This window comes from Natator depressus, chromosome 8 (genome assembly GCF_965152275.1).
Source record: "Natator depressus isolate rNatDep1 chromosome 8, rNatDep2.hap1, whole genome shotgun sequence".
Classification (NCBI taxonomy): Eukaryota; Metazoa; Chordata; order Testudines; family Cheloniidae; genus Natator; species Natator depressus.
The window spans coordinates 74,172,616-74,200,087 of NC_134241.1; the positions used below are offsets into that span (position 1 = coordinate 74,172,616).

General features: G+C 42.6%; 1 protein-coding gene across 5 annotated transcripts in view; it reads left to right on the forward strand.

The window, feature by feature from the left end:
• Nucleotides 1-27,472, forward strand: part of TGFBR3 (transforming growth factor beta receptor 3) — a 174,716-nt gene that overhangs the window by 8,909 nt on the left and 138,335 nt on the right. For 3 of the 5 annotated variants that reach the window (XM_074961347.1, XM_074961343.1, XM_074961346.1), the window contains exon 2: nt 13,389-13,569. In XM_074961347.1, coding sequence (XP_074817448.1) covers nt 13,509-13,569 — 61 coding nt within the window. In that variant the 5' untranslated portion in view covers nt 13,389-13,508. Of the gene's footprint in view, nt 1-315; nt 478-13,388; nt 13,570-27,472 lie in introns of all 5 variants that reach the window. The other 2 variants (XM_074961344.1, XM_074961345.1) reach the window with 2 other exon arrangements.

Consider the following 27,472-nt stretch of genomic DNA (forward strand, 5'->3'; position numbering starts at 1 on the left):
AAGACTCTCCCATTCCTCCGACATACATTGTGCAGACACAGCCAGCAGCTATCACATGAGGCAGATATTGATCATCAGCCACCAGCCTCAACATCAGGCGCCTTCATCTATCTTTCCATCTTCCAAATGAACGCTCCACTGCCATTCTGCAGCTGCCCAGGGTATAGTTAAATGAGTCCTTTCAGCTATTCAAGTGCCCAGTTTCATAAGCAAGGGAAGCAGAGGATAAGCAAGGGAAGCAGAGTTGACTGGAGGAATGTAAACATCATCCGTGTCCACAGATAATAGGAGCAGAAGCTCCATTTCTCATTACAGAAAACAGCCCAGAATTTCTGAAGATCATGGTATCATGGACCTTTTCAGCCCAGCCCACATATTATTGGTGAATCTGCCACAGTGATCAACCAGACCAGGAGCATCGTGGAGGAACAGCTGTTTCTGTTGATGAAGCCTGAGGCCTGCTCGGGAGATGGTTGGGTAAAGAATGGGCACATGAGTCCTTTTAATGGTTGTAGTACAATTTGGGAACCCCAGCTGTGCAAGTCCATCAATAGCTTTGTATGCATTGCCTAGCCATATTATCTGGGGGAACAGCACTTTCTTGGTAGCAGGCCACAACTCCATTACAACTGCCCTAATGGTTGATCTACCAGCACCAAACTGGTTAGATATTCACTGGTAGAAATTAGGGGGTTGTGAGCTTCCAGATAACAATGGCCACGTACATATCTACACTGAGGGGAACTCTCATGTAGTTGTTTCACAGTTGCAGCTCCAGGGTGAGCTCCGCATAGGGTTTCTAAGAAGGTGGCCTTTGTCATCCTGAAGTTCAGCCACCATTGCTGGTCATGCCAGTCTGTATCGCTATCATGTCCCACCAGTCAGTGCTTGTTGGCTGAGCCCATAAGCAGTGATCTGCACTGTGAATTGAGAAAAATCCAAGAATGCACAGAGCCTACTGACAGATCATCGCACTATGGGCGGTCTGCCTAGAATGCTGAGTGCTTATTTTGAAACAATTCAGGGCCATGGTAGAAGTACTGATCCCAAAAGGAGATAGTTTAACTGGGGATAACAATGCATTGTGGATGCACTGCTCACACAGCAACTTATCTGTGTTAAGTGATTCAGAACAAAACCCACAACAACTTTCAAATGCAGACACGCTCTGAATGTTTTAATCTTCCTTAAATTTACAGAAGCATTGGGGTTATACTAGGGATAAATTTGGTCCAATGTACTTGAGAATGATGGTAGTATGGTATTAACAATAGTCTTAAAATACTTTATATTTTAGTTATGACAGGTTAGTCAAATTTTGTTATGATTTACAAAATTGCTATTCTGAGTTCTTGGGAAGGCTTCTATTTGGTATGACTGCTACAGTTGTTCACATGAAAAGGCCAAATTATCCCCCCCATATGCAGCTTGTACTGTGTGCTAAGGAAGTCTCCAGCGGTCAGTAGGGATCAGTTCCTCTTAAGGGTTCTGAGCAGTAGTGGAGCCACAGTTGGTATAACTTGTTCTTTTCCCCTACCACCTTCTTGAATAGGGAGATATACCCAGCGTATCCCAGTAGTCATAGATCCAGTGGCCTTGGTTCACCCACCAAAAGTTCACTAGGGTGCAAAGGTCCCCTGCTGAGCCAGGCTCCATGGGTTTTAAGATTTGCATACCATTTGTGTAGGCTCACAGACTTCTTGCAGTCTTCCCACCCCACTCCCTCCAATCCTTGCACTCATAACTAATTACATGCTGTTTGGAGCTTTTTTCAGCCCTTATGGATAAATGAGTGTTTTGTTTTTTTTTTTATGTTCATTAGGCGATTGAAAGTCTTCCCTTTTCCTAAAAAACCCCAAGTGTTTTCACAAGTTGTAGTTGAATTGAAATATATGGATTGTAAATTCAGAGTGGCATGTGCAGGTGATGCACAGAAATTTGTGTGCCAAGTCCTTTTGCACACTGTTTTGGAACATGCCTTTATTTTCCTATATTAATTTTTTAAGAACAAATATCTCACTTCAACTTAAATGTGCTTTTCTGCATAATAAATAGATTACAATGATTATCTGGTAGACAATTTGTGGGAGGATAGATGACGCCTACTCAAAGGGAAGCACCTTTTGACTCATTGTTTTACCAATGTTGCACTATAAGGTCTTCCCCACATATGTGGGAGAAGTTTCCTAACTCATAAATGTGCTTCTGAAGATTTAGAGACTGATTACTGACTGATGAATATCTTAATGGGATTTTTGCTTAGCAGCTTTAGGAGATAAACTGTTATGCTTTCTTTCTAAAGTATGTATTTTAGTGAGTAAAATTCAGTAAATGTTGCTCCAGAGTGAAACTTTTATCTCTTATTGCTCTTATAAACGTTTTAATACATCTTTTTGCCATTTTTTACGTAACTGTTTCCAATTATTTTAACCCATTTATCACTTTTAACTTCCTATTGCAAATGACCATGGGGAAGTTTGTTTGTAAAAACTTTGCCCACTTTTTCCCCTTCAGGGGATTCTTTGTGTGCAAACTTGCAAACAATCATTATTTTACTTCCTTAAGGGAACATGGCTCCTACCCCAGATTTAAATCTGCCAAAGATTAATGCAGTTTGTTTTATGATAGGGAGTTCTCCCATTAGGACTTGTTTTAGATAATCTTTTGCTATGTATGAAAAAAAATAATTGCATCAGTGATTTGTAAGAGAGTGCCTTCGATGAGATCTCTTACCTAGACAAGACCTTACCTGGGTGGAGGTAAGGTTCCATCCTGCTGTGACTCTGTTGCTATGACTGGCCATAAGAAGATGATGCCTTATCCAGGGTTACAGCAAGGGTTCTTGAGAGATTATCATTTTGGCTTAGGTGTGCAGTTAGGGACTGAGCCAAATAAAGCCAAGATTAATGGTATTTCTGTGAGGTAGTTGGCAAGAGTATTTGTAGTGAGTAAGATACTCTAATGCCAGGAAACTTATTCTGTTTCCAATTAGAAACCATAAAAATAAGGTGATTAGGCCAAAGAAACATAACTTTTGAAGGGGAAGGGTTGTATAGACCTATTCCTTAGAGCCTGCTAATCTTTTCTGATGGTCTCTAGGTCTGTCCTGCAGATCTCTGTGCTGTAGTTACTGTGGGTTTTTTGTTAGGCACTTCTGAAAATTTTACCCTAAATTTGGAGCCTAAGTCCCATTTTCAAAAATGATTTAGGCTCCTATTGACTTACAATGGAATTTGGCCTCCTAGCCTCCCACTGACTTTCAATGAGACTTAAGTTATTTTTGAAAATGGGACTTTGATACTTTTGAAAATGTTACCTTCATAGAATCATAGAATCATAGAATATCAGGGTTGGAAGGGACCCCAGAAGGTCATCTAGTCCAACCCCCTGCTCGAAGCAGGACCAATTCCCAGTTAAATCATCCCAGCCAGGGCTTTGTCAAGCCTGACCTTAAAAACCTCTAAGGAAGGAGATTCTACCACCTCCCTAGGTAACGCATTCCAGTGTTTCACCACCCTCTTAGTGAAAAAGTTTTTCCTAATATCCAATCTAAACCTCCCCCATTGCAACTTGAGACCATTACTCCTCGTTCTGTCATCTGCTACCATTGAGAACAGTCTAGAGCCATCCTCTTTGGAACCCCCTTTCAGGTAGTTGAAAGCAGCTATCAAATCCCCCCTCATTCTTCTCTTCTGCAGACTAAACAATCCCAGCTCCCTCAGCCTCTCTTCATAAGTCATGTGCTCTAGACCCCTAATCATTTTTGTTGCCCTTCGCTGGACTCTCTCCAATTTATCCACATCCTTCTTGTAGTGTGGGGCCCAAAACTGGACACAGTACTCCAGATGAGGCCTCACCAGTGTCGAATAGAGGGGAACGATCACATCCCTCGATCTGCTCGCTATGCCCCTACTTATACATCCCAAAATGCCATTGGCCTTCTTGGCAACAAGGGCACACTGTTGACTCATATCCAGCTTCTCGTCCACTGTCACCCCTAGGTCCTTTTCCGCAGAACTGCTGCCTAGCCATTCGGTCCCTAGTCTGTAGCGGTGCATTGGATTCTTCCATCCTAAGTGCAGGACCCTGCACTTATCCTTTATTGAACCTCATCAGATTTCTTTTGGCCCAATCCTCCAATTTGTCTAGGTCCTTCTGTATCCTATCCCTCCCCTCCAGCGTATCTACCACTCCTCCCAGTTTAGTATCATCTGCAAATTTTCTGAGAGTGCAATCCACACCATCCTCCAGATCATTTATGAAGATATTGAACAAAACCGGCCCCAGGACCGACCCCTGGGGCACTCCACTTGACACCGGCTGCCAACTAGACATGGAGCCATTGATCACTACCCGTTGAGCCCGACAATCTAGCCAGCTTTCTACCCACCTTATAGTGCATTCATCTAGCCCATACTTCCTTAACTTGCTGACAAGAATACTGTGGGAGACCGTGTCAAAAGCTTTGCTAAAGTCAAGAAACAATACATCCACTGCTTTCCCTTCATCCACAGAACCAGTAATCTCATCATAAAAGGCGATTAGATTAGTCAGGCATGACCTTCCCTTGGTGAATCCATGCTGACTGTTCCTGATCACTTTCCTCTCATGTAAGTGCTTCAGGATTGATTCTTTGAGGACCTGCTCCATGATTTTTCCAGGGACTGAGGTGAGGCTGACCGGCCTGTAGTTCCCAGGATCCTCCTTCTTCCCTTTTTTAAAGATTGGCACTACATTAGCCTTTTTCCAGTCATCCGGGACTTCCCCCGTTCACCACGAGTTTTCAAAGATAATGGCCAAGGGCTCTGCAATCACAGCCGCCAATTCCTTCAGCACTCTCGGATGTAACTTGTCCGGCCCCATGGACTTGTGCACGTCCAGCTTTTCTAAATAGTCCCTAACCACCTCTATCTCCACAGAGGGCTGGCCATCTCTTCCCCATTCTGTGATGCCCAGCGCAGCAGTCTGGGAGCTGACCTTGTTAGTGAAAACAGAGGCAAAAAAAGCATTGAGTACATTAGCTTTTTCCACATCCTCTGTCACTAGGTTGCCTCCCTCATTCAGTAAGGGGCCCACACTTTCCTTGGCTTTCTTCTTGTTGCCAACATACCTGAAGAAACCCTTCTTGTTACTCTTGACATCTCTTGCTAGCTGCAGCTCCAGGTGCGATTTGGCCCTCCTGATATCTTTCCTACATGCCCGAGCAATATTTTTATACTCTTCCCTGGTCATATGTCCAACCTTCCACTTCTTGTAAGCTTCTTTTTTATGTTTAAGATCCGCTAGGATTTCACCATTAAGCCAAGCTGGTCGCTTGCCATGTTTACTATTCTTTCGACTCATCGGGATGGTTTGTCCCTGTAACCTCAACAGGGATTCCTTGAAATACAGCCAGCTCTCCTGGACTCCCTTCCCCTTCACGTTAGTCCCCCAGGGGATCCTGGCCATCTGTTCCCTGAGGGAGTCGAAGTCTGCTTTCCTGAAGTCCAGGATATAAGTTCAGTCTTATATATGCCATCAGATGTTTTTGCTGAGAGGACTTTCCCCTTCCACCTGGGAGAGCCCCCTATGCCTGAATCCTATAAAGAGCTACCTCCATGTCCTCCCTGATTCTCTTATAGAGACGTCTCAAGTGCTTGTTCCATATGCATTGTCCCTTAGTTCCTGTAACAAAGAAACCCTGCCCTTACCCTAGAAAGAGCTGCCCCCCTAGCTCGCTCTTTAGGAAAAATCTCTATAACCTACAAGAAGATGGTTTCTCTTCTGTCTTCTTCCAGTCTATTCTTTTGTATTCAGGACCTATCCTGCAGTGGTGGTTCAGACACCACAGTGTCTGGTTTAATGATTTTGCTTTTCTGATGTAAACTCACAACAATTAAAGTGAGTTGACAGCAAATCCTGTGTAGGCTGAAGGGAAACTTGAGTGTAGATTTAGACTGAGAATGGCTGTCTCTGATCCTAGCCAGACCTTTGTGCCAAATGTGTGCAATATTCATGCTGTGATGGAAATCTGATTTGCTGCTATCAGGGCCTTGCAAGCAAAAAGGGTGAAATTGTCTTTTCTTTCAGGGACCGATTGTGCATGTTTTGTAGCTTCCTGTAATTTGACAGAACACATTGTAAAACATTAGTGTACAAATAAACAAACAAAATGTTAAAACAAAAGCAATCTGGAATAGAGGGGGCACAGTTTCTAAGTGGCATAAAGCCTCTTCCCTTGGCCCTGTTCCAGTTCCCATAGCCTTTAACTGTGACTTGTTGAAATGTCCCATTACAAGCACAGCAGCATATGAACTGCTAGGCATCAGAATAACTTTTTCCCTGAGCTTTTGATATGTCAGGATATTTAGTTTTATTACTCTCCTTATTCCCTGGAAATGAAACTACTTTGGTGTTTATAAAGCAGAATCAGTCTCCTTAATAGTTTATGAATAAGTTACTGTTTAAGTTCTGCACAGTTTTAGATGTAGACATGAAAACGATTGATGTGCATTTTGAATCCCACAATAATATTTGCTAATACAGTTAGTCTGCCTTCTAGCCTGTACATATGCAAATCATACAGTATTAAGAGAATAAGTGTCATCAAGTTTTAAAAAAAGACATATCTTGAAAAATGGATGTTTAATAGGATTGGGGTTATAATATTTCTCTTTCAAAAACCATGTTTCACTTTGTGTATTGAATGCTTGTGTAACTGAATCTAGCATCTAAATTGGGCTTGGACATATTTGATTACAAATCATTGGCTTTTTATTTGTGCAGTGGAATGCACATTTTTATTGTACAGAGAATCAATGGGATTGTGGTTAAATAAGTAAAATGGTTGCCATGTTTAAAACAAAAAATGAAGAAGCTTTGGCTTTGAAGGGTTTTCTTGGATGCCCTAGAAACTTGGGTTCGCGTTGCTATGGCAAAACAACACAGGGACAAATCCTGCTTGCTTCTCCTGAGTAGTTCCCATTGAAGTCCATGATTAAGGTGAGTAGGATTTGGCTCACATTGGTAACCAAAGTGTTTATGAGCTGTTGCCGCATGATGGGGGAGTACTGTGGTGTGGTATTTTACCTTTTGAGGGTTACAACCTCTGGCTGTGAGCATGGAAGGGAGACAGCATGAAATAGAGCCTGCTGTGACAAGGAAAAGAGGAAGTGGAAGCTATTCTTCAGCCAGTGAAGGAAAAGTCTCCATGGGGAAGATGATAGAATGGAGATGGATTTAAAGCAAAGCCAGGACATACATACAAAGGGGAGGATATAATTAAACAGATGGTGACATTTGGAGAAAGGGTTTGGAGGAACAGAAATAAAAGGTAAAATTAGAGCATTAAGGACCTGGTTGAACAATGAGTCTGTCCAGCTCCCATGCAATGCAAGTCCAAAATAGGAAACGGAAGCCCCCCAGAATTTTTCTGTGGCCTTATGCAGACATACTTATTACTGTGCTGGGCCTTAGAGAAAAAGGAGTAGTAGGGAGAAATAGCTGAAAGAATTAGAAGAAGAAAAGGAGATAGGAGTAAAGATGCTAATGGGAATACGATGCAATAGTCATTTAGCTAAAAATACAGAAGTAGACCAAATAAAAGTGTGCTTGGGTATTCAATATGCAGAGCTTGGCAGTCTCTGTCAGTGAGAACAGGAAGCCGCCTATGAGAAAGACATCTTTAAGTAAAGACATTGTCTGAAGCAGGATGCTTTAACTTCTGAAAACCCTGAGCAAGTTTTAGTATTAAAACTGACTTGCTCACACAGCCTTTATGCTGATGCAGAAGAAGATAGTTTTAAAGACTCCTGTGAGAAGACTGGAAGTTCTGGGGAAATTTGATTTTTAGATACTTACAAAGAAACAAATATGAAGCAAATGTAAAGGTAGGGATATTGGTGAGATATTGTAGTGAACTGTCTTGTATGTGTGTTTACCACTTTGTGCTAGCAGGATGGCATCAGATTCTCTCAGCTGTCTGCCACAGACTGTGCTAGCAGATAACAGATTCTTTAAGAGGTAGCGAGAGTTGTGCTTTTGGAGGGAGGAGGATCTGAGATCTGTCCCTGCTATTACCATGTGGTTCAGAACAGCCATAGTGTTTAGCATAGTGACAACCATCTAGGAACTTCATGTTTATGTGTTTACAAGTTTACTGAATGTTTCTAAGATACAAATTAAAACTCAGCAATTAATTCAGTCTCTCTGCTCCGTAATAGTCTTCATCATTGTATAGGTTTCAGTCTCTCTTTCTAGCTCCATTAACATGTAGAATACATGTTTTTCTTGACTTGAATAGGTGGTGATTGCACCTTGATTATTGTTTTTTGTCCTCTTAAACCTGATCCTTGTCTGTGGTCATTAGACATTTCTTCTTCATTAGGACCACAGGCCTTACTGCAACAGACCTAAATTAAGAGGATCCTCTTGTCTGTGCCTTCTTGACTGAAAAATCCTCACTGGACTGGGCTCTAGATGCTCTTCCTTGGCACTCTCTCTTATAGTTGGAAGGTTGTCTCACATCTCTGGGATGGTGTGCATGAAATCCTCACAAGTAACACAAGATTTATTAAGAATAAGCAGAGACAATTGAATTCAAACAAGTAAATAGCATGCACAATGTATCTAGTTTTATACTCTGCTTAACTAATCTAGGTGTATTCCCTTTGTGTCATTTTAGGAAAATAGCAATATTTTGCTTTTCTGCACTATGTTTTTTTTGAGGTCTAGTTGGTCTCTGAGACCCTTTTTGGCAGCCAGTGTTGGAGATGCAAATTCTGCTCTTGGATGTTTCATGTCATCCTCTCTCACTCTTCCTCACTGGGATCCTTCAGTTATCACAATTTTTATTTGCTCTCCTGTGACCTTGCTCACAAAAGTAGTTATCCAGGTGTACCCTTGTGGGGATGAGTCTCTTGGAAATGTCTCTTGTCTCAACTCCATTTGCTACTGTAGTTGAACAGTTTAGGTTCCTGTTTTTCTGTACATTTTTCACATCTTAATTCAAAGCAGTCATCCCTCCCACTTAGTGGGCTGTCTGTTCTTTGTGCTAACCACCAGACTTTCACATGTTAATCTTGCTGACAGTAGCTTTCAACCTACAGCTGGATTGCTTTGTTTTGTGTTAGTTTAAACAGAAAGGACTCATCATTTTAAAAGTAATTTTCTCAGTATTCATTCTGTTCTATAGCAAATATGGATTTGCTATGAGTCGCATCATACACGCATTTAACTTACGTGAATTCAACTATATGTGCTTGTCAAAAAAAAAAAAGAAAGAGAAAAATAACAAGATACCTGTAAATAGTGTGGGCAGTTCCGCCCACCATCTCATTCAATGAGCATATGCCTCGGAGTGAGCATGAGATGGGAGACATGAATCTGCTGTTCCCTCAGTCGGTCTCAGTTCCCATGTGCCTCTCATAGTGTGAGCATCTTGCCGCGCTGAGTGTGATTCTAGTGTTTAAAGATACTGTACGTATTTGTTATACAACATGGCCCCTAAATGCAAGCCAACTACTTCATCTGATGCTCAACTGAAGAAACAGTGATCTGTTCCAACGCAGGAGGAATAACTGGCTGTGTTGGACTTATTGAGAGACGGTATGTCGGTCTCCAGCGTGGTGCGTAAATATGGCCGCAATGAATCTAGCATCCGTGCCATCAAGATTGGAGAGAGAGAAATTCGTCAAGCCGTGGCATCAAGTGCTCCAATAACTGCTAAGGTGACGAGCCAGGTGCGTGATGAGACTTTAGTGAAGACTGAAAAAGTATTAAACTTATGGCTGGAAGACATGAACTGTAAACACGTGCCTATCGATGGCAACCTGTTGCGAGAAAAGGCTCTTAGCCTCTCTGTGCTGTTCAAACCTCCCACCAAAGAGGGACAGCTTTCTGATGAGAAGGAATTCAAAGCCAGCCAAGGTTGGCTTAACAGTTTTTTAGGAACCACTTCAACCTCAAAAACGTGCAGACTACTGATGAAGCTGCATCTGTGAATGAAGAGGCGGCAAAAGCCTACCCCGAACAATTAAAGAAAATCAGAGAAGAAAAGGGCTATCTTCCGGAACAAGTTTTTAATGCTGACAAGACTGGGCTCTTCTGGGAAAAAAAAATGCCCAACCGCACTTACACTTCAAAATCAGAAAGACAAGCCCCTGGCTTCAAAGCAGCTAAAGACCGTGTGACTGTGTTTTGTGGCAATGTGTCTGGGCATTTAATAAAGCCGGGCTTGCTCTACAGGGCTGCAAATCCCCGTGCCGTAAAAGGCAGGAACAAAAATCTCCTGCCTGTGTTCTGGCAATCAAATAAAAAGGCTTGGGTGAGGGCTGCATCGCTTCTGGATTGGTTCCACAAGCATTTCATTCCGGAGGTCAAGTGGTACCTCAAAGAGAAGAGAAAGGACTTGAATTTAAAGTGTTGCTAATCGTAGACAATGTTCCTGGCCACCCTGCAGCACTCCAGTTTGCACATAACGACATTGAAGTAGTCTTTCTCACCCCCACCCCCCATACCACCTCCATCTTCCAACCTCTCGACCAAGGCATGATTCGCTGTTTCAAGGCCACGTACACGAGGCTTACGTTCTCATGGATATGTAGCAGTATGGATGCTGATCCCAATCTTAATGTGATGGAGTGTTGGAAGTCCTTCAACATTGCCAATTACATCCATTGAATGTTTAATATAAGTGATGCAATCAAGCCTGAAACAGTCAATGCATGTTGGTGAAACCTATGGAAAGAATGTGTGAATGATTTTAACAGTTTTCCAACCATTGACAAAGAAGTGAAACACATTGTTCAGGTGGCCAGGTAAGTGGGTGGTGATGGCTTCGTCAACATCCTTGAGGAAGAAATTGAAGAATGAATTGAGAGCCATAGAGAAACATTGACTAACAAAGAGTTAGTCTTCAGTTAGTCTTCAGTTTGGAATTCTCTGTCAGCTCAGCTCTGTTCTGTTCTATCACCCAGTTTGTGGGGGTTATTTTTAAGACCTTACATTGCTTTATAGTAATCTATTGGTGGTTGCTGAGGCATCTTCTGTCATTTTGTGTTTGAGAAGGCTGGTAATGAAATAAAATATATTTGCTTTATTTGATTGAATGTTATCAGCGTTCCAGTTCCCTTCTTGCTGACTTCAGATTCTTAGGTCTGGTCTTCACTACGAGGTTAGGTCGAATTTAGCTGCGTTAGGTCGATTTTATAAGCAATGCAGCTACACAACCAACCCCTTCCACCGACCTAAAGGCCTCTTAAAATCAACTGCTGTGCTCCTCCCCAGCGAGAGGAGTAGAGCTAAAATCAACCTTTCTGGGTCGAGTTTGGGGTAGTGCAGACACAGCGCTGTCTAATTTCGATGGTGTTGGCCTCCAGGAGCCATCCCAGATCATAGGCACTGACTTCCCCTCTGCCCTATGGGTGCTCGACTCCTGCCTTACCCCTGGCCTTGCCCCTGCCCGGCCTCTCTCTTCTCGCCCCCCATTCCACCCCTTCCCCACAGTCCCTGCCCCACCCCACCTTTTCCAACCCCAGCCCCGCCCCTTTTCTGCTCCCATTCCACCCCCTTCCCCCAAATCCCTGCCCCACCCTGTCTCTTCTCCGACTCCTCCCCTGAGCGCGCCACGTCCCCGCTCCTCCCCCTCCCTCATGGAAAGTCCTAAGCACCTCCAAACATCTGTTAGGTGGCAGGAAGCGCTGGGAGGGAGGGGAAGGAGCAGGGACGTGGTGCACTGGGGGTAAGGAGAAGGAGGTGAGGAGGGGGGAGCTTTCTGCCACCATTCTGCCCTTGGTCAGCCTATAGTTGAACTGCTCCTTACTGCTGTCCAGGCTGCCTGTGTACAGCTTCATGAGCCTTGAGAGCAGGGGGCAGGCTGGGTCTCCAAGGATAACTATTGGCATTTCAACATCCCCAATGGTAATTTTTTGGTCTGGGAAGAAAGTCCCTTCTTGCAGCTTTTCAAACAGCCTGGAGTTCCGAAAGATGCGAGCATCATGCACCTTTCCCGACCTTCCCACGTTGATGTTGGTGAAACGTCCCTTGTGATCCACCAGTGCTTGCAGCACCCTTGAGAAGTACCCCTTGCAGTTTATGTACTATTTGGCAAGGAGGTGCGGTGCCAAGATCAGGATATGGATTCTGTCTTTCACCCCACTTCAATTAGGGAACCCCATTGCAGCAAAGCCATCCACTATGACCTGCACATTTCCCAGAGTCACTGCCCTTGTTAGCAGAAGGATATTGATTGCCTTGGCTACTTGGATCACAGCAGCCCCCATGGTAGATTTGCCCACTCCGAATTGATTCCTAACTGACTGGTAGGAGTCAGGCGTTGCAAGCTTCCACAGGGCTATCGCCACTCGCTTCTCAGCTATCAGGGCAGGTCTCATCTTGGTATTCCTGCACTTCAGGGCGGCTGGAAAGCAACTCACAAAGTTTCATGAAAGTGGCCTTACGCCCGCAAAAGTTGCGCAGCCACTGGGAATCATCCCATACCCGCCACACTATGCGGTCCCACCAGTCTGTGCTTGTTTGCCGGGCCCAGAATCAGTGTTCCACTGTATCAACCTTAACCCAGAATTCCAGTCAGGAGCGGGGACTGTGGGATAGCTACCGAAAGTGCACCACTCAGTGAGTCGATGCTAGCCACAGTATTGAGGACGCGCTCCGCCGACCTACTGCGCTTAGTGGGGACATACACGATCGACTGTACAAAATTGCTTTCTAAAGATTGACTTCTATAAAATTGACCTAATTTCGTAGTGTAATTTCATGCCCTTATTCTGGGCAGCTAGTTGCTTGAAAGAGAGCCAGTGTAGGGTAGGGGCATTCTACCTTCTCTTGTAAAAGTATATTAAGTTAGTTGTAGGTTTAGGGGGTTTTGTGTTTACTCTAACAAATGTTTTAGTTTCAGGATCTTTCAAATGGTTTTCGAGTTTGTGGTGCCAATTTAGAAATGCAAGTCAGAGTTGCTGTGTTACTTATAAACTGTGTGTGGGCAACTCCTCTCATGATATTCTTAAGATTGGGTAATATATCTTCTGACTTCAGTGACCCAAAGAAATTTGCATACTTAAAATAAACTTACTTGAGACCATATGGGCGTTTTCTGGGCTTCAGCAGGACTCCAATTCTAGCTGTGTCCTTCTGTTTGGAACAGGACATAGCTGGTGTGATTATTTTGGGAGGATGGACAAGGTAGAAAAATGAAAGGGGAAAAGATTAGTTATGTGCTTAGTGTCCCTTTTGGTACTTAGGATATTCAGCAGTGTAAAATATACTTGTATAATTCTCCTTTAAGAAATATCTCTGTTTTGTTAGATATGATACAAAAAAGATATAATTTTAAATAGATGAGGACATTTCTGTAAGACACATTTCTATTAAAATGTATTTTTTTCTCTCAGTAGGCAATTAAAAGTCTGGAAGACTTGATTTCAAAGCATATACCACTGATTTTCAAAGGAAGTACATCTACATGAAGAGCTACAAAAGGAGTTGATTTGAGAAGACCCAGTGTTGCAAAAATGACTTCAAGTTGTGTGATTCCAGTGTTTGCTTTGATGATTTTGTGTTTAGCAGCTGCAGGTAGGTGGCATTATGTAAATCATGTGTGCATTGTAACTCATTGTGTGCATTTGGAATTATTGATCAAAAATAGATGTTCATGCTGGAAGAATTTAGGTCAGCTAAGACTCATGTAGAATCTAATTGCAGATATAAAGCAATAATGTGTTATTGTGATAGTACTTTCTGGTATGAGTATTTGATGAGAAATAACTGCTTCTGTAATGGAGCCCTCTTACTTATGGTTGCTGTTAGACTCTTTTAAATTATTTTCAAATAGTTAATATTCACTGGCATTCATTCTGTTTTAATTTTGTCTATATAGGATTTCTAAGAGGCCTTACTGATGCCTTATTATGTCAGTGGCAATATTTATGGTAATCCCTATGACTAAGACTTGAAAAAATTGTCTTGTCCAGGGCCAGTAGGAATCTGTGTGGGTGAGTGCCATCAACTTCTGCAGAATCTAAGCTTTCATTTAAAAAAGAATTAAGTTTCTGGTTTTCTGGGTTTTGAAGAAATCTTTCCAAACGTGGACTAATTGTAAACAGTGCATTGATGTCTTCCTAAGTCTGCAGAGAAACAGCTCCTGTGCTGTTGCCACTGTTAGTGTGTGTCTTCATTGGTGGTTAGCCTGGTTGATTGGCACCTGGGTCTCAGCAACCAGATTAGTCTAGTCCAGTTGCAAGCATCCCCTCAATGAAGTTCTACTTATGTTACTGTGTCCTCACTGTTTCTGCACTTGTCCATGTGTGTTTGGGGGCATATCCCATGGTCCTTTGTACTGCAGTGTTCTAGGATTCTTTCCCAGTCAGTTGTCTCAATTACAGGAGAACTGGTCTGTCATTGGCGGGGGAATTAGGAACTATCAACACTTGAGTAATTTTTTTTTTTTTGCCTGTGTTCCAACTGCAAAATTCGCTGGTTCCAGACTGAGTTGAAACAGGCTCTAACTAACCCCCCTCAGCTGTTTAAGATAGCCCAGGTTTAAAGCACCTCCTAATCTGGTTAGAGGTTTTTCTGTGTGGGTGGTGGGGCGAGGTTGGGCTAAAACCCAGTGAAGACATACCCTTATGAGACATGGGTGTATGGCAGCTGTGCTCTCAGGGTGGCCATCTTTGCAGGTATCCCAGGATGAGAGGGCAGATGGTCAGTCACCCAGTACATGTGTGGGAGGATCCTGCCAAAACGACCTTGTCACCCCAGCAGAGTGCACTGGAGGAAGGATGTTCTTGCTAATCAAAAAGAAGATTTGGTGTGCAAACTGAGAATAAATTCATCTGTTGGTGGGATGGAGTAGGTTGGGGCAAATTAAGCCAGTTAGGGTTGGGGTTGGCAGGCTCCCTAGGCTAGAGTTTTGGGTTGGAGCCAGTAAGTATCCCCAAGCTGGGGTTAGGGCTGGGGCCAATAAGGATCTTTGAGACTGTGTCTTTATATGTTTTTACAGCGCCTAGTAAATGGGGCCCCAATTCTGGTTGAGACCTCTAGGCTCTCATAATACACGTGAATTACAACGTGTGGGGTGTGTGCGTGTGCACACTGTATGTGTAGTATGAATTGGAGGTGAGGAGTTCAGTCACTTGGGAGTTCTTGGGCCTGAAGATCCTGTAGGAGTGAGTATCTGACCAGCTCAGGCACTAGTATATTTCTGTCTGGGGAGTAGGCTTAATTCTTGGACTATTAGGTCCTGGGTAAATTTTTCAAGTTCTTTCTATAGGGTTGCTGGGGTATGTATGGACTTAATGTTTGCAGGATTAGAGCCTATACTTGGTATGGAGAACACTGTTTTTGTTTTAAAGGATGGTTGTAAAGACTTTTAATGGTGACTATTGTATTAAAGTTAGCAGGAGTTATATAGACAAGGGAGATACATTCCCATTTGTAGGAATTGGATCTGCTCCATCTTTTGTCCCATGTAAATACTTCTTCTCAACTAGTGTGTTACAACATCATCTAAATGCAGCAATAAAAAGATCTGAAGGTTCACGTCTCTATATAAACACACACTCTCTCTCTCTCTCTCTCTCTTTCTTTTACATGCATTTTCTGCAAGTGATAATCTGAAAAGTCCACTAAATTTAGGTATGTTTGAAGTTGTCTCTCCTTAGTGAGGCACCCTTCGCTTTGTGTCGTCCTCGCATGCAAGAATATTGTCCAAAACTGATCACTGGGGAGTGGCAAACAGAGATGCAGCCAGTCAAAATGAGGTAGTGGGGAGACTGGACATATGACTTGTTTAAATTTGGGATGTCCTCATTGTGGAAAAGATTACCAACTTTAGAAGAGACATGTCTAAGCAATCAAGTACGTTGCCATCTGGCTTCCTTTCATCAATTACATGGAAAATAATGCTGTTTCAGGAATGCCCTCAGACCTTTAGGGACTTTGTCCAGGGCTGATCTACACTGTAAGCATCCAGTCAGTATTAGTAACTCTCTGATTATTTAATAGTACTTGACGCTAAGATTCTGCAGTGATCTTAATGAGCAATATGGGATGTGTCTGTGTCTGTCTGTGAGCATGTTTGCATGTGGAGATGAGGATATGAGTGCCGGTGTGGGATGGGGAAAAGGATAACGGCATATTAGAGAAAATCATAACTGTTCTAAAAAGAAAGAAACCTACTTTTTTAAAAAAGTGCCAGTATCTAAATCTGACTTGTTGATTTTATTTCTTATTAATCGTATTGGCAATTCATTTACATGTGTTCTGGCAAAGGGACAATTTACTAATCCAAGCATAACCAACACCCTAACGCTGATATTAACTAAGAGCACTACCAAATATAGTGATAGCAGACTCAGTATCAGTATTAAAAAGTCATTCACACCTCATGGGAATGTTGGAATATCTGTCCAACTTGAAACTTCTTTGTCGATTTATTTTTTTCTCTTTTTTCCTTGTTTCTCTTTGCTTTTTCACGAAAAAGCAAAATTGCTATTGCCCAGGAATTTAGCAGCTGCTTTTTCCTCACTCAGAGCTTGAATCTGGAGTGGGAGAGTAGGTAGGCTAGAAATGGTTTTGTGGGATCTGTTTCCCTCTGTCAAGTTGTCCTGCAATGGCTCAAGAGTATGAATACCAACCTCAGGGCAGACTGTTGAGAAGCAGGGCGCACACACCAAATTGGCTGTAAGGTCTATACTTAAATTTTACCAACCAGTTATCAAGTGTAAACTCCTCAAGCACTAACAGCCTAGCCGTGGAGTCACAGGTGCTCCGATCTACCTTTCACCAAGGCAAGCTTGCCTTTGTTGTAGATAGTCCCTTACACCAAAAATCACAGCCATATTCAGGTTACTCCCAGTCTCAAGGGATAGTCACTTCTCCCAGGTCTGTTGCCCCTTAGATCTCACACCAAAAACAGTCTAAAGATGTATTCACTAGGAAAAGGAAACGAGTTATTTACGAGGTTAAAGCAGGTAAACACACTCAAATGAGTTAGTCTTATGTTTCAAAAGGTCATAGAAACATCTGTAATAAGCAAGCTCCATATGTCCCTTAGGGCTAACCCAGGCTAAACACTGGGGAGGTCTTACTTTATGCCTAGAAAACCTTACCCTCCAGAGACCGAGCAGCATAGAGAGGGTTTCTCTTTGCCAGGGATTTTTATTCCCTTTTCCCCCTTCTCTGAACTATCAGCTCAGCTGGTGGGAGAAGTTCATTTGCACATCTCCTCACTATGGGACTGGATGAGAGTAATCAACAGTCTTTTTGTCCTCTTACATGAACTATTATAGAACATCAGGTGCTGGTGGGCCTTCTCTGCGGGGCTGGCCAGCATTTCACACTAATGAACGTCTCTCTCCTATCTGCTGATTTCCATAACTGCAGAGGCTTACAATACAAATGGTCCTATATTATGTTGAAGTATGGGATACAGAGGTCATAAGTGAGATTAATGCATGCAGCAACTCACAAGCATTCCATGAAGTCTAAATACATTCTTAGAACTGTAATACCTGTTTTAACAGTAACACCACACAGGTGAGCTAGACTGTTCCAGTTATGTACTAGTCAGTGTTCAGTGTTCAGTTGAGGCATGGCAACCTTGGCATATGCTGACACCCTCCTGTGGCTTTTTCTGCCTTCGCCATTCATCTGTCTATGCCAGGATAACTTCTAAACCAACTGATTTTCATGTCACTTACAGAGGAGTTTGCAGGTTAGAAATGAGACCCACGAGCAGGTGCTCTTATGAAACAAAAATAATGTTTTCAGTCAAATATAGAATTAAAATTAGAATAATTAAAATTAAGGGGAAAGACCTATAGAAATAGACTATATTTTTTAAAATAGAGCTTTCTAAGAGGTTTTCCGTGGGGCAGCACTTAGCCTTTAGAGCTGTTATATCAAATAGTGTCTTTAAATATAAAGATATAGTATTATGGTGCTGGTAGGAAAAACTGTAGGCAAGACAGAGGTTTTCCATAAGTATGTGCCCAAAGGAACAACATGGCAAAGAAGCATAATGTATCTCTGCTATGAGAGTGTCAGTGGCATAAGCTGGCTCGTGAAATCAGTAGGGACTCTATACTGAGAGAGATTTTTCAGGCTTGGGTCCTTTATGTTCAGTTCTTCCTGATAGCAGAAATATAAATAAGAAATATATTGGTAAAAATATTTCCCTTTGTCCCTGTGGTGAAGGATAAGTGAGGCAGGGGGCAGCATGCCACCTCCCTGAGGAGATATCTGGTACACACTGAATTTTTTCCCCAGCTAGAGTTTCTCTGCCCTTATAATGTTCTTAAATGGTGAAGTTGCATAGAAGAGGACACCTCTTTGTGAAGCCCAGGAGGCCTAAATTTACTTCTGTGCTGCTGACACACTTGCTGATACTGACCTGTTCTCTTATTTTCAGCAGTGTTGCATTTTGGATATGGATAAAATGAGGCACTTCTAGACTGACTGACTCTGCTTAAATGACTACTGATTTTTTTCCATTCTTCCCCTGAAGGGTACCAGTGTTAATTGTGCCTCGAATGCCATGCAGGTTAGTAACATAAAAAGAAAAATGAGAAGGATGTCATGGTGTGCAGGAGAATCAATTCAGATCTAAGCTATAACACTGCATATGTTCCATGTGTTGATTTTCTAGCTCATAAATAGTTATATAAATTTGCAAATACTGCATTGGAATTGATCCATGTAATATCCAAGAGGGTATATACCCATTTCTGGATCCCTTTTTACTACCCAGATGTGTCTGTGGATGCTTGCCAAAATCACACCTTACTTCTAGTTTGCAAACATTGTTTTTAATAGTTTGTTTATGGTCTTTGGCTTTTAGGTAAAAGCTCTGGGAGGAAAACCTGGATTTCTGTTTAAAAAAAAAAAAAAAAAAATTTTTTTCATGGAAAATCCTGGACTCCTTTGTTGAAGGCAGAGTAGTGAGTTGCTGCCAAACTACCTGGCTGTCTAAAAGAATTTTACCTTTGAAGTGAGGATAAACAAAGATCTAGCAGCCTGGAATGGATTGTAGGAACTCCACATAAATAATTACAAGTGCAAACAACACAATCTTGGATAACCTCATAAGCAAGTTTGGCTCTGTAGCCTTTAGGAGTACAGCTATTCACAATGAGTTATCAGTGTGATTGGTTTCAGTCTTTGATTTAAGCCACATTTCTTTTACCGTCTGGCAAATATTTGTTATTTGGGTACATGGTGATGAAATGACTTAACAGAGGTGAACAGAAAAGAATAGATGCTGCAAACTCTGAGGGCCAAATCGTCCACTAAGGTGGTTATTTATGCGAGGAGACAGAAAACTTTTTTTTAAAGTTTGGCCTCCTGGTGTTTCCACTTTCTCGTTCAATTGGGGGGTGATTTAATCTCTTGGAAAAACAAGGGGAGTTTTAGTCTCCTCATCTTATGGATCTGCAGAGGCCAGAGACATCCATTCGGAAGCCGTGAGGCAGATTTTTCAGCTTGTGTAAATTGTCATAACTCCATTAAAGTCCGTGGCGCTCTGACAATTAACACTGGCTGTACCTATACCTGTGCACTGCCTCTAGACTCTTCAGTGTTTGGTAATGCCCCTTTCCCTGTGCCAAATTGGCACAGTTGTGGTCAGGAAGACAGATGGGGTTTGGAGACAGAAATGGATAGTAACTAGACAGCCAAAGACTTATTATAGGTTCCCCATTAGAGACTTCTTCACATATGCTGGTTCAAGCTGCCCTTTAAGATTTTAGCTAAAAAACTGCCTTTCTTCCTAAATTGGTTCTCAACATCCCTTTTTTTTTTAATTGCTTCATTAGTTCTTCTAAATAACCTCATACTTGAGAAGCACTTTACTTGCTTGCTGTTTACTTTCTCAAGTCCCGTTGGATACGACACTCCATCTTTGGTAAGGTTGCCTGCATTTATGTGAACATGAATCTTGGATCTGAGCCCCCAAGTACTGGGGTGATGGGCCACCGCAGAAATGTGTGAAACAGTAGGAATAAACAGGCCATATCATGCCATCATTCTTTCAAGAGGAACTTCCCGCTGTCCCTATATGCTGTAGTTGCAGAAGCAATCCAGGCCTCAATAGAGTCTAACACAGTGGTTTCCAAACTGGAGTTCGCAGAATGTTACAGGGGGTTTACCAGAAAAATTTCACTAATGGCAGCCAGAGGACTCCAGGCATTGGAAGCAGCAGGTGGGACCCAGTTGCAGGGCAGACAACCTGAGCCCCAGGGAGAGCGGGGCAGGGCAGTTGGGGCTGGCAGCCCGATCCCTGTTTCAGTCAGTGGGGGAGCCGGCTGCCCAAACCCCAGCGCTCCGCATGGGGCTGGCACCCCAAGCCCCAGGGAGAGTGGGGCCGGGGAGCTGGGGCTGGCAACCCGAGCCCCAGCGGTCAGCGGGACCTGCAGCCCGAGCTCAGTGGAGCTCGGTTGACCGGGGCAGTCAACGGGGTCCAGCATCAGGAGCCCCACGGAGTGCGGAAGAAAGTTAAACTTAAATCCTTGGAAATATTCATTTTTAGGAGGGAGTTCACGAGATTTCACAATTTAGTGAAAGGGGTTCGCGGGCTGTTGAAGTTTGGGAACCACTGGTCTAACAGAAAGTCCTTCCATAATAAGGTGAAGGACACAAATTGGTGGAAAAAAATGAATAAGTTGTGAGGTAGGCAGGCATTCAGATCTTTCCTTCTTAAACTATGTGCATTACTTTGCATTTATTAACATTGAATTTCATCTGCCATTTTGTTGCCCAGGCACCCAGTTTTGTGAGATCCCTTTGTAGCTCTTCGCAGTCTGCTTTGGACTTAACTATCTTGAGTAGTTTTGTATCATCTGGAAATTTTACCACCTCACTGTTTACCCCTTTTTCCAGATCATTTTATGAATATGTTGAGTAGGTCCCAGTACAGAACCCTGAGAGACACCACTATTTAACTCTCTCCATTTTCGCCTTTTATTCCTACCCTTTGTTCCCTATCTTTTAACTGGAGTGCCTGGCAGTGCTTTCAGGATCATCTGATCAGGGCCGGCTCCAGCGTTTTTGCTGCCCCAAGCGGCAAAAAAAACCAAGTTGCTGGCGAACGGGGAGGCGGAGTGATGGTGTGGCTGCCGAATTGCCGCTGGTGACCAAAGAAGAGTCGCGTCCCCGTCGCCAAATTGCCACTGAGCACGAAACATGCTGTGACAGAGCGGCCACCAAATTCCCGCCGCCGTGGGCAGATTGCTGCCCCAGAGCCCGACGTCCTGCTGCCCCTTTACATTTGCTGCCCCAGGCACCTGCTTGGTTCGCTGGTGCCTGGAGCTGGCCCTGCATCTAACGATCCTTAATTTACTTCAATGACAAGCTTTTTGTTATCGTATCACTCTGCCTTTGTTTATAAACAAACTCCCTGCCACAAAGGCTGTGCTGCTCCCAGCTTCCAAACTCATCACATACCATATTCAAGCTGCCTTGCAGTTAAGAGCTCTGTCTGGGGCTAGGATAAGTAGACCTCCCCAACGAAACTTGGTGGGGGGAGCGCGAGGTTAGAGCCTTCCCCTGCCCCTGCCCCTGCCCCTCCCACCCCCCCCCCCAAATGGCACCCCTGCCCTTTTTCCAGATCGTTTATGAATATGTTGAATAGGACTGATCCCAGGACGGACCCCTGGGAGACACCACTATTTACCTCTCTCCATTCTGAAAACTGACCATTTATTCCTGCTCTTTATTCCTGCCCTTTGTTTCCCATCTTTTAACCAGTTACCAGTCCATGAGAGGACCTACCCTCTTACGCTATGACAACTTACTTTGCTTAAAAGCCTTTGGTGAGGAACCTTGTCAAGGCTTTCTGAAAATCTGTGTTCTATTCACTGGATTCCTCCTTGTCCACATGCTTGTTGACTCCCTCAAAGAATTCTCGTAGATTGGTGAGGCATGATTTCCCTTTACAAAAAACACATTGACTCTTCCTCAACAAATTATGTTCATCTATCTGTCTGACAATTCTGTTCTGAACTAATGGCTGCTCCAATTTCAGCTTTGAAGGTTTTGCTCACCTGTTTCTGTATATTTTAGTTTTCTACTCTGGTCTTCTAGACTCATTATTTTGGCATTGCCCAACTCTTTTCTTTGCACAACTTACTTGACAGAGTCAAGTCCTATGTCATTTAAGTCACTTGGAAGCAGTATTCGGCTTTCCACAAATGGTGCGAAGATTTCATCACTTGAACGATAGGGGAAGGGAACAGGGTTTCCAATTTTAGAGGAAAGAAAATTTGTGCAAAAGGAGCTAAAATTGTTCAGACAGCAGATCCATTTTCCCTTCATCAGCAAGGCTACGATATTGCAAACTTCTCCCTTCAGGCTATCTTCTGCAATGATGGAGCTTAAGTGCAGATTCAGTGAAACATTTACACAAGTGTGTTAAGTGCTTTGCTGAATTGGAGACTTTGAGCAAACGTGAAAGTCTGGCACTTTAATTAGAGCTGACTCTAGTGGAGTTCTTCTCATAAACACCAAGCAGACCATCCGAATACTTTCCATGCTGTCAAATATCGCTTAGGGTACAAACAAGGCTCTTCCATACCTAAGTGGAATGGCTGCCTTTTGTTTCTATAACTTTTTTTAAATATATGGCTAGGTTGTTGCCTTACTCCTCAGCCCCCAACAGTGAAGACCAGTGGATTGCTTTTCATCTGCTCCCTGTTCTTTCACCTGTCCAGGCTGGGTGTCCCTACCAGGGGTTAAAGCTCCTGCTAGCATAGCTCTCGGGGTCTACACTGCAGAAGCATGTATTTAACTCATGGTTACCTAATCCCATTAGCTAGTTCGGTTTAAAATAGTGGTGAAAACACAACAACTGAGCTTTTAGCTCAGGCTAGACATTTGAGTTTTAGCTGATAGGGGAGCCTGAATATGAACTTGAACTGCTAATCCAAGTTAAGAGCCATATCTTCACTGCTATTTTAACCCAAATTAGCTAACATGGTTTAGGTAACCCAAGCTAAAAACACTTTTTTTTGCAGTATAGGCATACCCGCAGGGTCACTGGAACAAACATGCCTTTCCACCACCTCAAGGTGCAATCCCCAGGGAAGGAAACAGAGCATGCAATGATTGAATTGTACTGTCCCACCCAACAGTATCACCCAGAACTTCTAGAGGGAAAAGCTCAGGATTACATTTCTAAAAATTGGTGTCTTTAATTGTATATTACAATTAAAGTGACATTTGTCCTTATCTTTGTCAGGAAATAGATGATCTTAAATTCTGTAATTCATTTTTTAACAAGCTCAAAATACCATGCAACCATTTCATAAATAGCATGCAAAAAATCATCTGTATATTTGAAAGAAGGCAGTGAGATGTTGTCCTTTCTTGTAGCTCCCCTTTTTTTCTTCTTCTCCCTGAGTAGGCTCTGATTTAGTGAAAGTTCTTTCCCTTTCCCTTCCTCATCTGTCCTTTTCTTCATCTCTCCTTCAAGTTTAAGAAATAAGAGAAATTAAGATGAAGAATGTCAAAGACCATAATTAATTAAATTAAAAATCAGCATTCTTCTCTTGCCTCAGCTCAAAGAAAGGGCCTAAGCAGTTGCCTTAATCCAGAAGTGTGCAAAGTGAGCCCATATGTGTTTAGGGACATAACTTTTTAAATTAATCTCTCTTCATACCTTCTGATGATTTCCTCAGCTGCCTTACTTGCTCCATCCTATGGACATCTTGAACCTGGTTACCTCATCATAATGAGGTGCCATATTAGAGAACCATAATTTTATTCCATGTTCATGGCAGTATGCAGGAAAAAATGAACACCGGGGAGAATGACATTCCCTGTTCTCTTAGGTTATTTTCTGTGTTTTGAAATATAGTATAAATTCCACCAGTAGAACTTCTTGAGCCTCTTCAGTAGGTCTGTCTCCATGGATCTTCTGGATAGTCCTGTTTGTTTTCTTAATGTGACCACTTAAAGATAGTCCCCATGACACGATGTGCCCAAACAACTGACAGCCTGTAGAGCTCTGAATACTGTGTATAGAACACGCATGCTTGTCAAACAGTATAGAATGTCTGGAGGAGAAATTAGGCTACACATACAGTAATACCAAAAAGAAATTGGAATATGGTTGTCAGCGTCTCAATGAGAAATGGAGCATCTGCTGTTGGAAAAACAATCACTATCATGATGTTCTCATTAAAATTGTTATTGAGATCCCACAGTTCTTGTCTTTTCCACTGGAATAATATTTGCATGTGCCAACATTGTGCCAGATGTATGTCTTGCACTGACTTTTTGCTGTCTAGAATCTTCTTTTGTTAATGACAGAATAAATGGAATTTTAAATTCCTCAGTCCATATATCCTAGCACAGATGAATTTTGAGGAAAAATATATTTTAGTACAAAAATGATATTCTTCAGTTTTCTGTTATTTGAAGACATTAGGCCAGATTCCTCCTTGGTGTAGGTTCATTTGAAGTCAGTAGAATTTAATTGGGGATTGGATTAATTTGATCCAAAATGACAATAGCCAGGGTTGCATATAATTGCATGAAAGATAGTTGTACTTGTTACAATTTATGGAACGTGGAGCTATTGTTTCATTATCTATCTGGCAGCTGCTGCATTGTGGGACTAGTTAAGAAGCAGTTGTTAAAAGGGGGATAAGTGGTAAACTGAGAATATATTTCCAGCCCTGTTAATTATGAGAAAATAGTACACCGAAGGAGTCACGAATGAAGAAATTCAAAGCTTATGCAGCAGAAAGTTTTGTGGAATTTGCCCTTTTTCCTCTTCAAGAAACCTTATTTTCCTTGTTTGAAAAAAAATGTGTTGTTGAGAACCAAAAGGGAGTGGAAATTTTATTTTATTATTTATTTTATTATTCTTTTCTCCACTTTTCACCTTCCTCCAGGCAGAATTTTCATTGTGATCCATTGGATTCTAAACATTTGCTTGGTGCTTATGCAGCTATAAAGGTTTTTTATTATTATTTATTGAGGAGCAAATCCAGCTTTAGTCTATATTTATTGATCCTTCCACCTCAGCCTGATTTATGAAAACCTGTTTCAACCTTGAAATCCTCTTCAAGCTACATAGACTTGTGCCTGTGTGTTGTGTTATAATTTTGCTCATTCACAGAGTGGTGTACCCATTTTACTAGGGCAGCGGCTCTCAACCATTCCAGACGACTGGACCCCTTTCAGGAGACTGATTTCTCTTGCATACCCCCAAGTTGACTCACTGAAAAACTACTTGCTTACGAAATCAGACAGAACAAGACAAAAGTGTCACAGCACATTAGTACTGAAAAATTGCTTACTTTTTACTATATAATTATAAAATAAATCAATTGGAATATAAATATTGTACTTACATTTCAGTGTATAGTGTATAGAGCAGTATAAACAAATCATTGTATGTATGAAATTTTAGTTTGTAATGACTTCGCTAGTGCTTTTTATGTAGCCTGTTATAAAACTAGGCAAATATCTTTCTGAGTTGATGTACCCCCCTGGCAGACCTCTGTGTACCCCCAGGGGTACATGTACCCCTGGTTGAGAACCACTGCACTAGGGCACGTGTAATCATCCAAGATGGGTATAAATAGCAGCTTGCATCATGCAGTGGTGCCTTTTTTTTTTTTTTTTTTTCAAAACTTCTGTCAAAGTGGAAATGCAGAGGTCAGTGAAGAAGAAAAGAGGCAAAAAAGGCTGAAGTGCTTACATTTTCTTTCTATATTTGGTTTACTCTGGAGAATTCTCTGAAAAGTGAGAACTTTCCACAATAGAGGGCACAGTATTTTTGTTGAGGTGGTTGAGCTGTAAAATGGGCATGTTAGCCTGCCTACCTACTTTACAGGGATATGGGAGGATTAATTTAATGTCTGTAAAGTGCTTGCGTAATGCCGACAGACCCTGGTTGTCAGCGGGCAGGATCGAACCTGGGATCTCTGGAGCTTAGTGTATGAGCCTCTACAGCATGAGCTAAAAGCCAATTGGCTGTTAGCAGTAGGATGACCAGACATCCCGATTTTATCGAGACAGTTCCGATTTTAGGGGTCTTGTCCTTTGTCCCGATATCGGGACCGTCTGGACAGCAGCCGGCAGGAGCACCATGTGCTGCAGGGGCAGTGCTTGCAGGCACCAGGAGCGGGCAGAGAGCCCTCCGTACCTGCCTGCCGGATGCCTCCCAGGATGGAAGCCGCCCCAGGTAAGCACTGCCGGGACTCCCCACCTCACCCCCTTGCAGGTCTCTCTGGCACATGGGGGGAGGGAGGAGGGTGCTCTGCGTGCTGCTGGCGCCGGAGCCGCAGAGCGGGGCTTGCAGGCAGCTCCCATTGGCGCTTTTCCTAGCCAGTGGGAGCCATGGAGCTCGCGCTTGTGGGGGGGGCTCTGGGCAGGGGAGCTGTGTGGTGTAACATGGGCCCACCCCGAAGAGGAAGGGGCACACTGGTAGCACAGGGCCAGGCGGACCAGTGTGTCTTTGGCTCCGGTTGGGGCTGTGCACCTGTGTCTCTCTCTTCTACCCTCCTCCTCGCCACCCCCCTCGCTCAGTGTGTCCTGATATTTCACTCTTGCGATCTGCTCACCCTAGTTAGCAGACTCATTTTATCTCTCTCTAAGTGGTCTCGGTGCCACTAGATGGGACAGAACACCATATCCAGAAGGTGTGTGGGTTTCACTTGGATCAAATTAAGTGCTGCTGCTATTTTATTTAATAATCTCCTAATTCTTCATATTTCTCCATTTTTTAAGGCATGAAAATGGCAAAGAGTATAATGAAAATATTACCAGACTTCTTGTTGCCATCCTCTAATTTTTTTTTAGTCAAAGTTAATTGTGTATGCATATGTATGCAGGAGTGTAGAAATTCTCTGTGCTTTCAGGTAGGGAAAGGTTTTGAAAATGGAGAGGTTTTGAAAAATGGGGAAATTGTGAATTATTTATGATGCCCTGAAAAGTGTTTGTTGATTTTATGGTCTAAAGTCCCATCCATAATTTAAACATCACTTTTTAGGAAGAGCCATACTAAAACTCATTCCTAACAGATCACTTAGGATGACCCTGCACCTGTGCATATGGCCTGCACAAGATCTCATGCACTGCTTGAGTTACACGATAAGGACTCTTAAGTGAGGTTTAAATTGTCTGGGCTGTCTGCACTGGCCTTTAGAGAGAATGGGGCAGTTCAAAGATTCATTAACTTCACACTTCCTAAAAAGCTTATTCTGGGTGCCAGTTTTCCTCAGTTTAAAAGTACATTTAATTAGGCTCTGAAATGTTGTACCAAAACTGTCTGGCAGAGTTTCGTTGTATAGTGCTAATGAATTCAAAGCAGTAATTTATTAATTGTTTTAGGGTATATTTTACCATTGAAGCTCAATCTGAAAAACTGATGCTTGTTTGAGAAAATTGGCAAGAAAACTGTTAGCAAGAAATTGGTAGGTTGAACATTACCCGTCTCAATTGCTTTTTGGATCTCGGCCAATAATAGTTG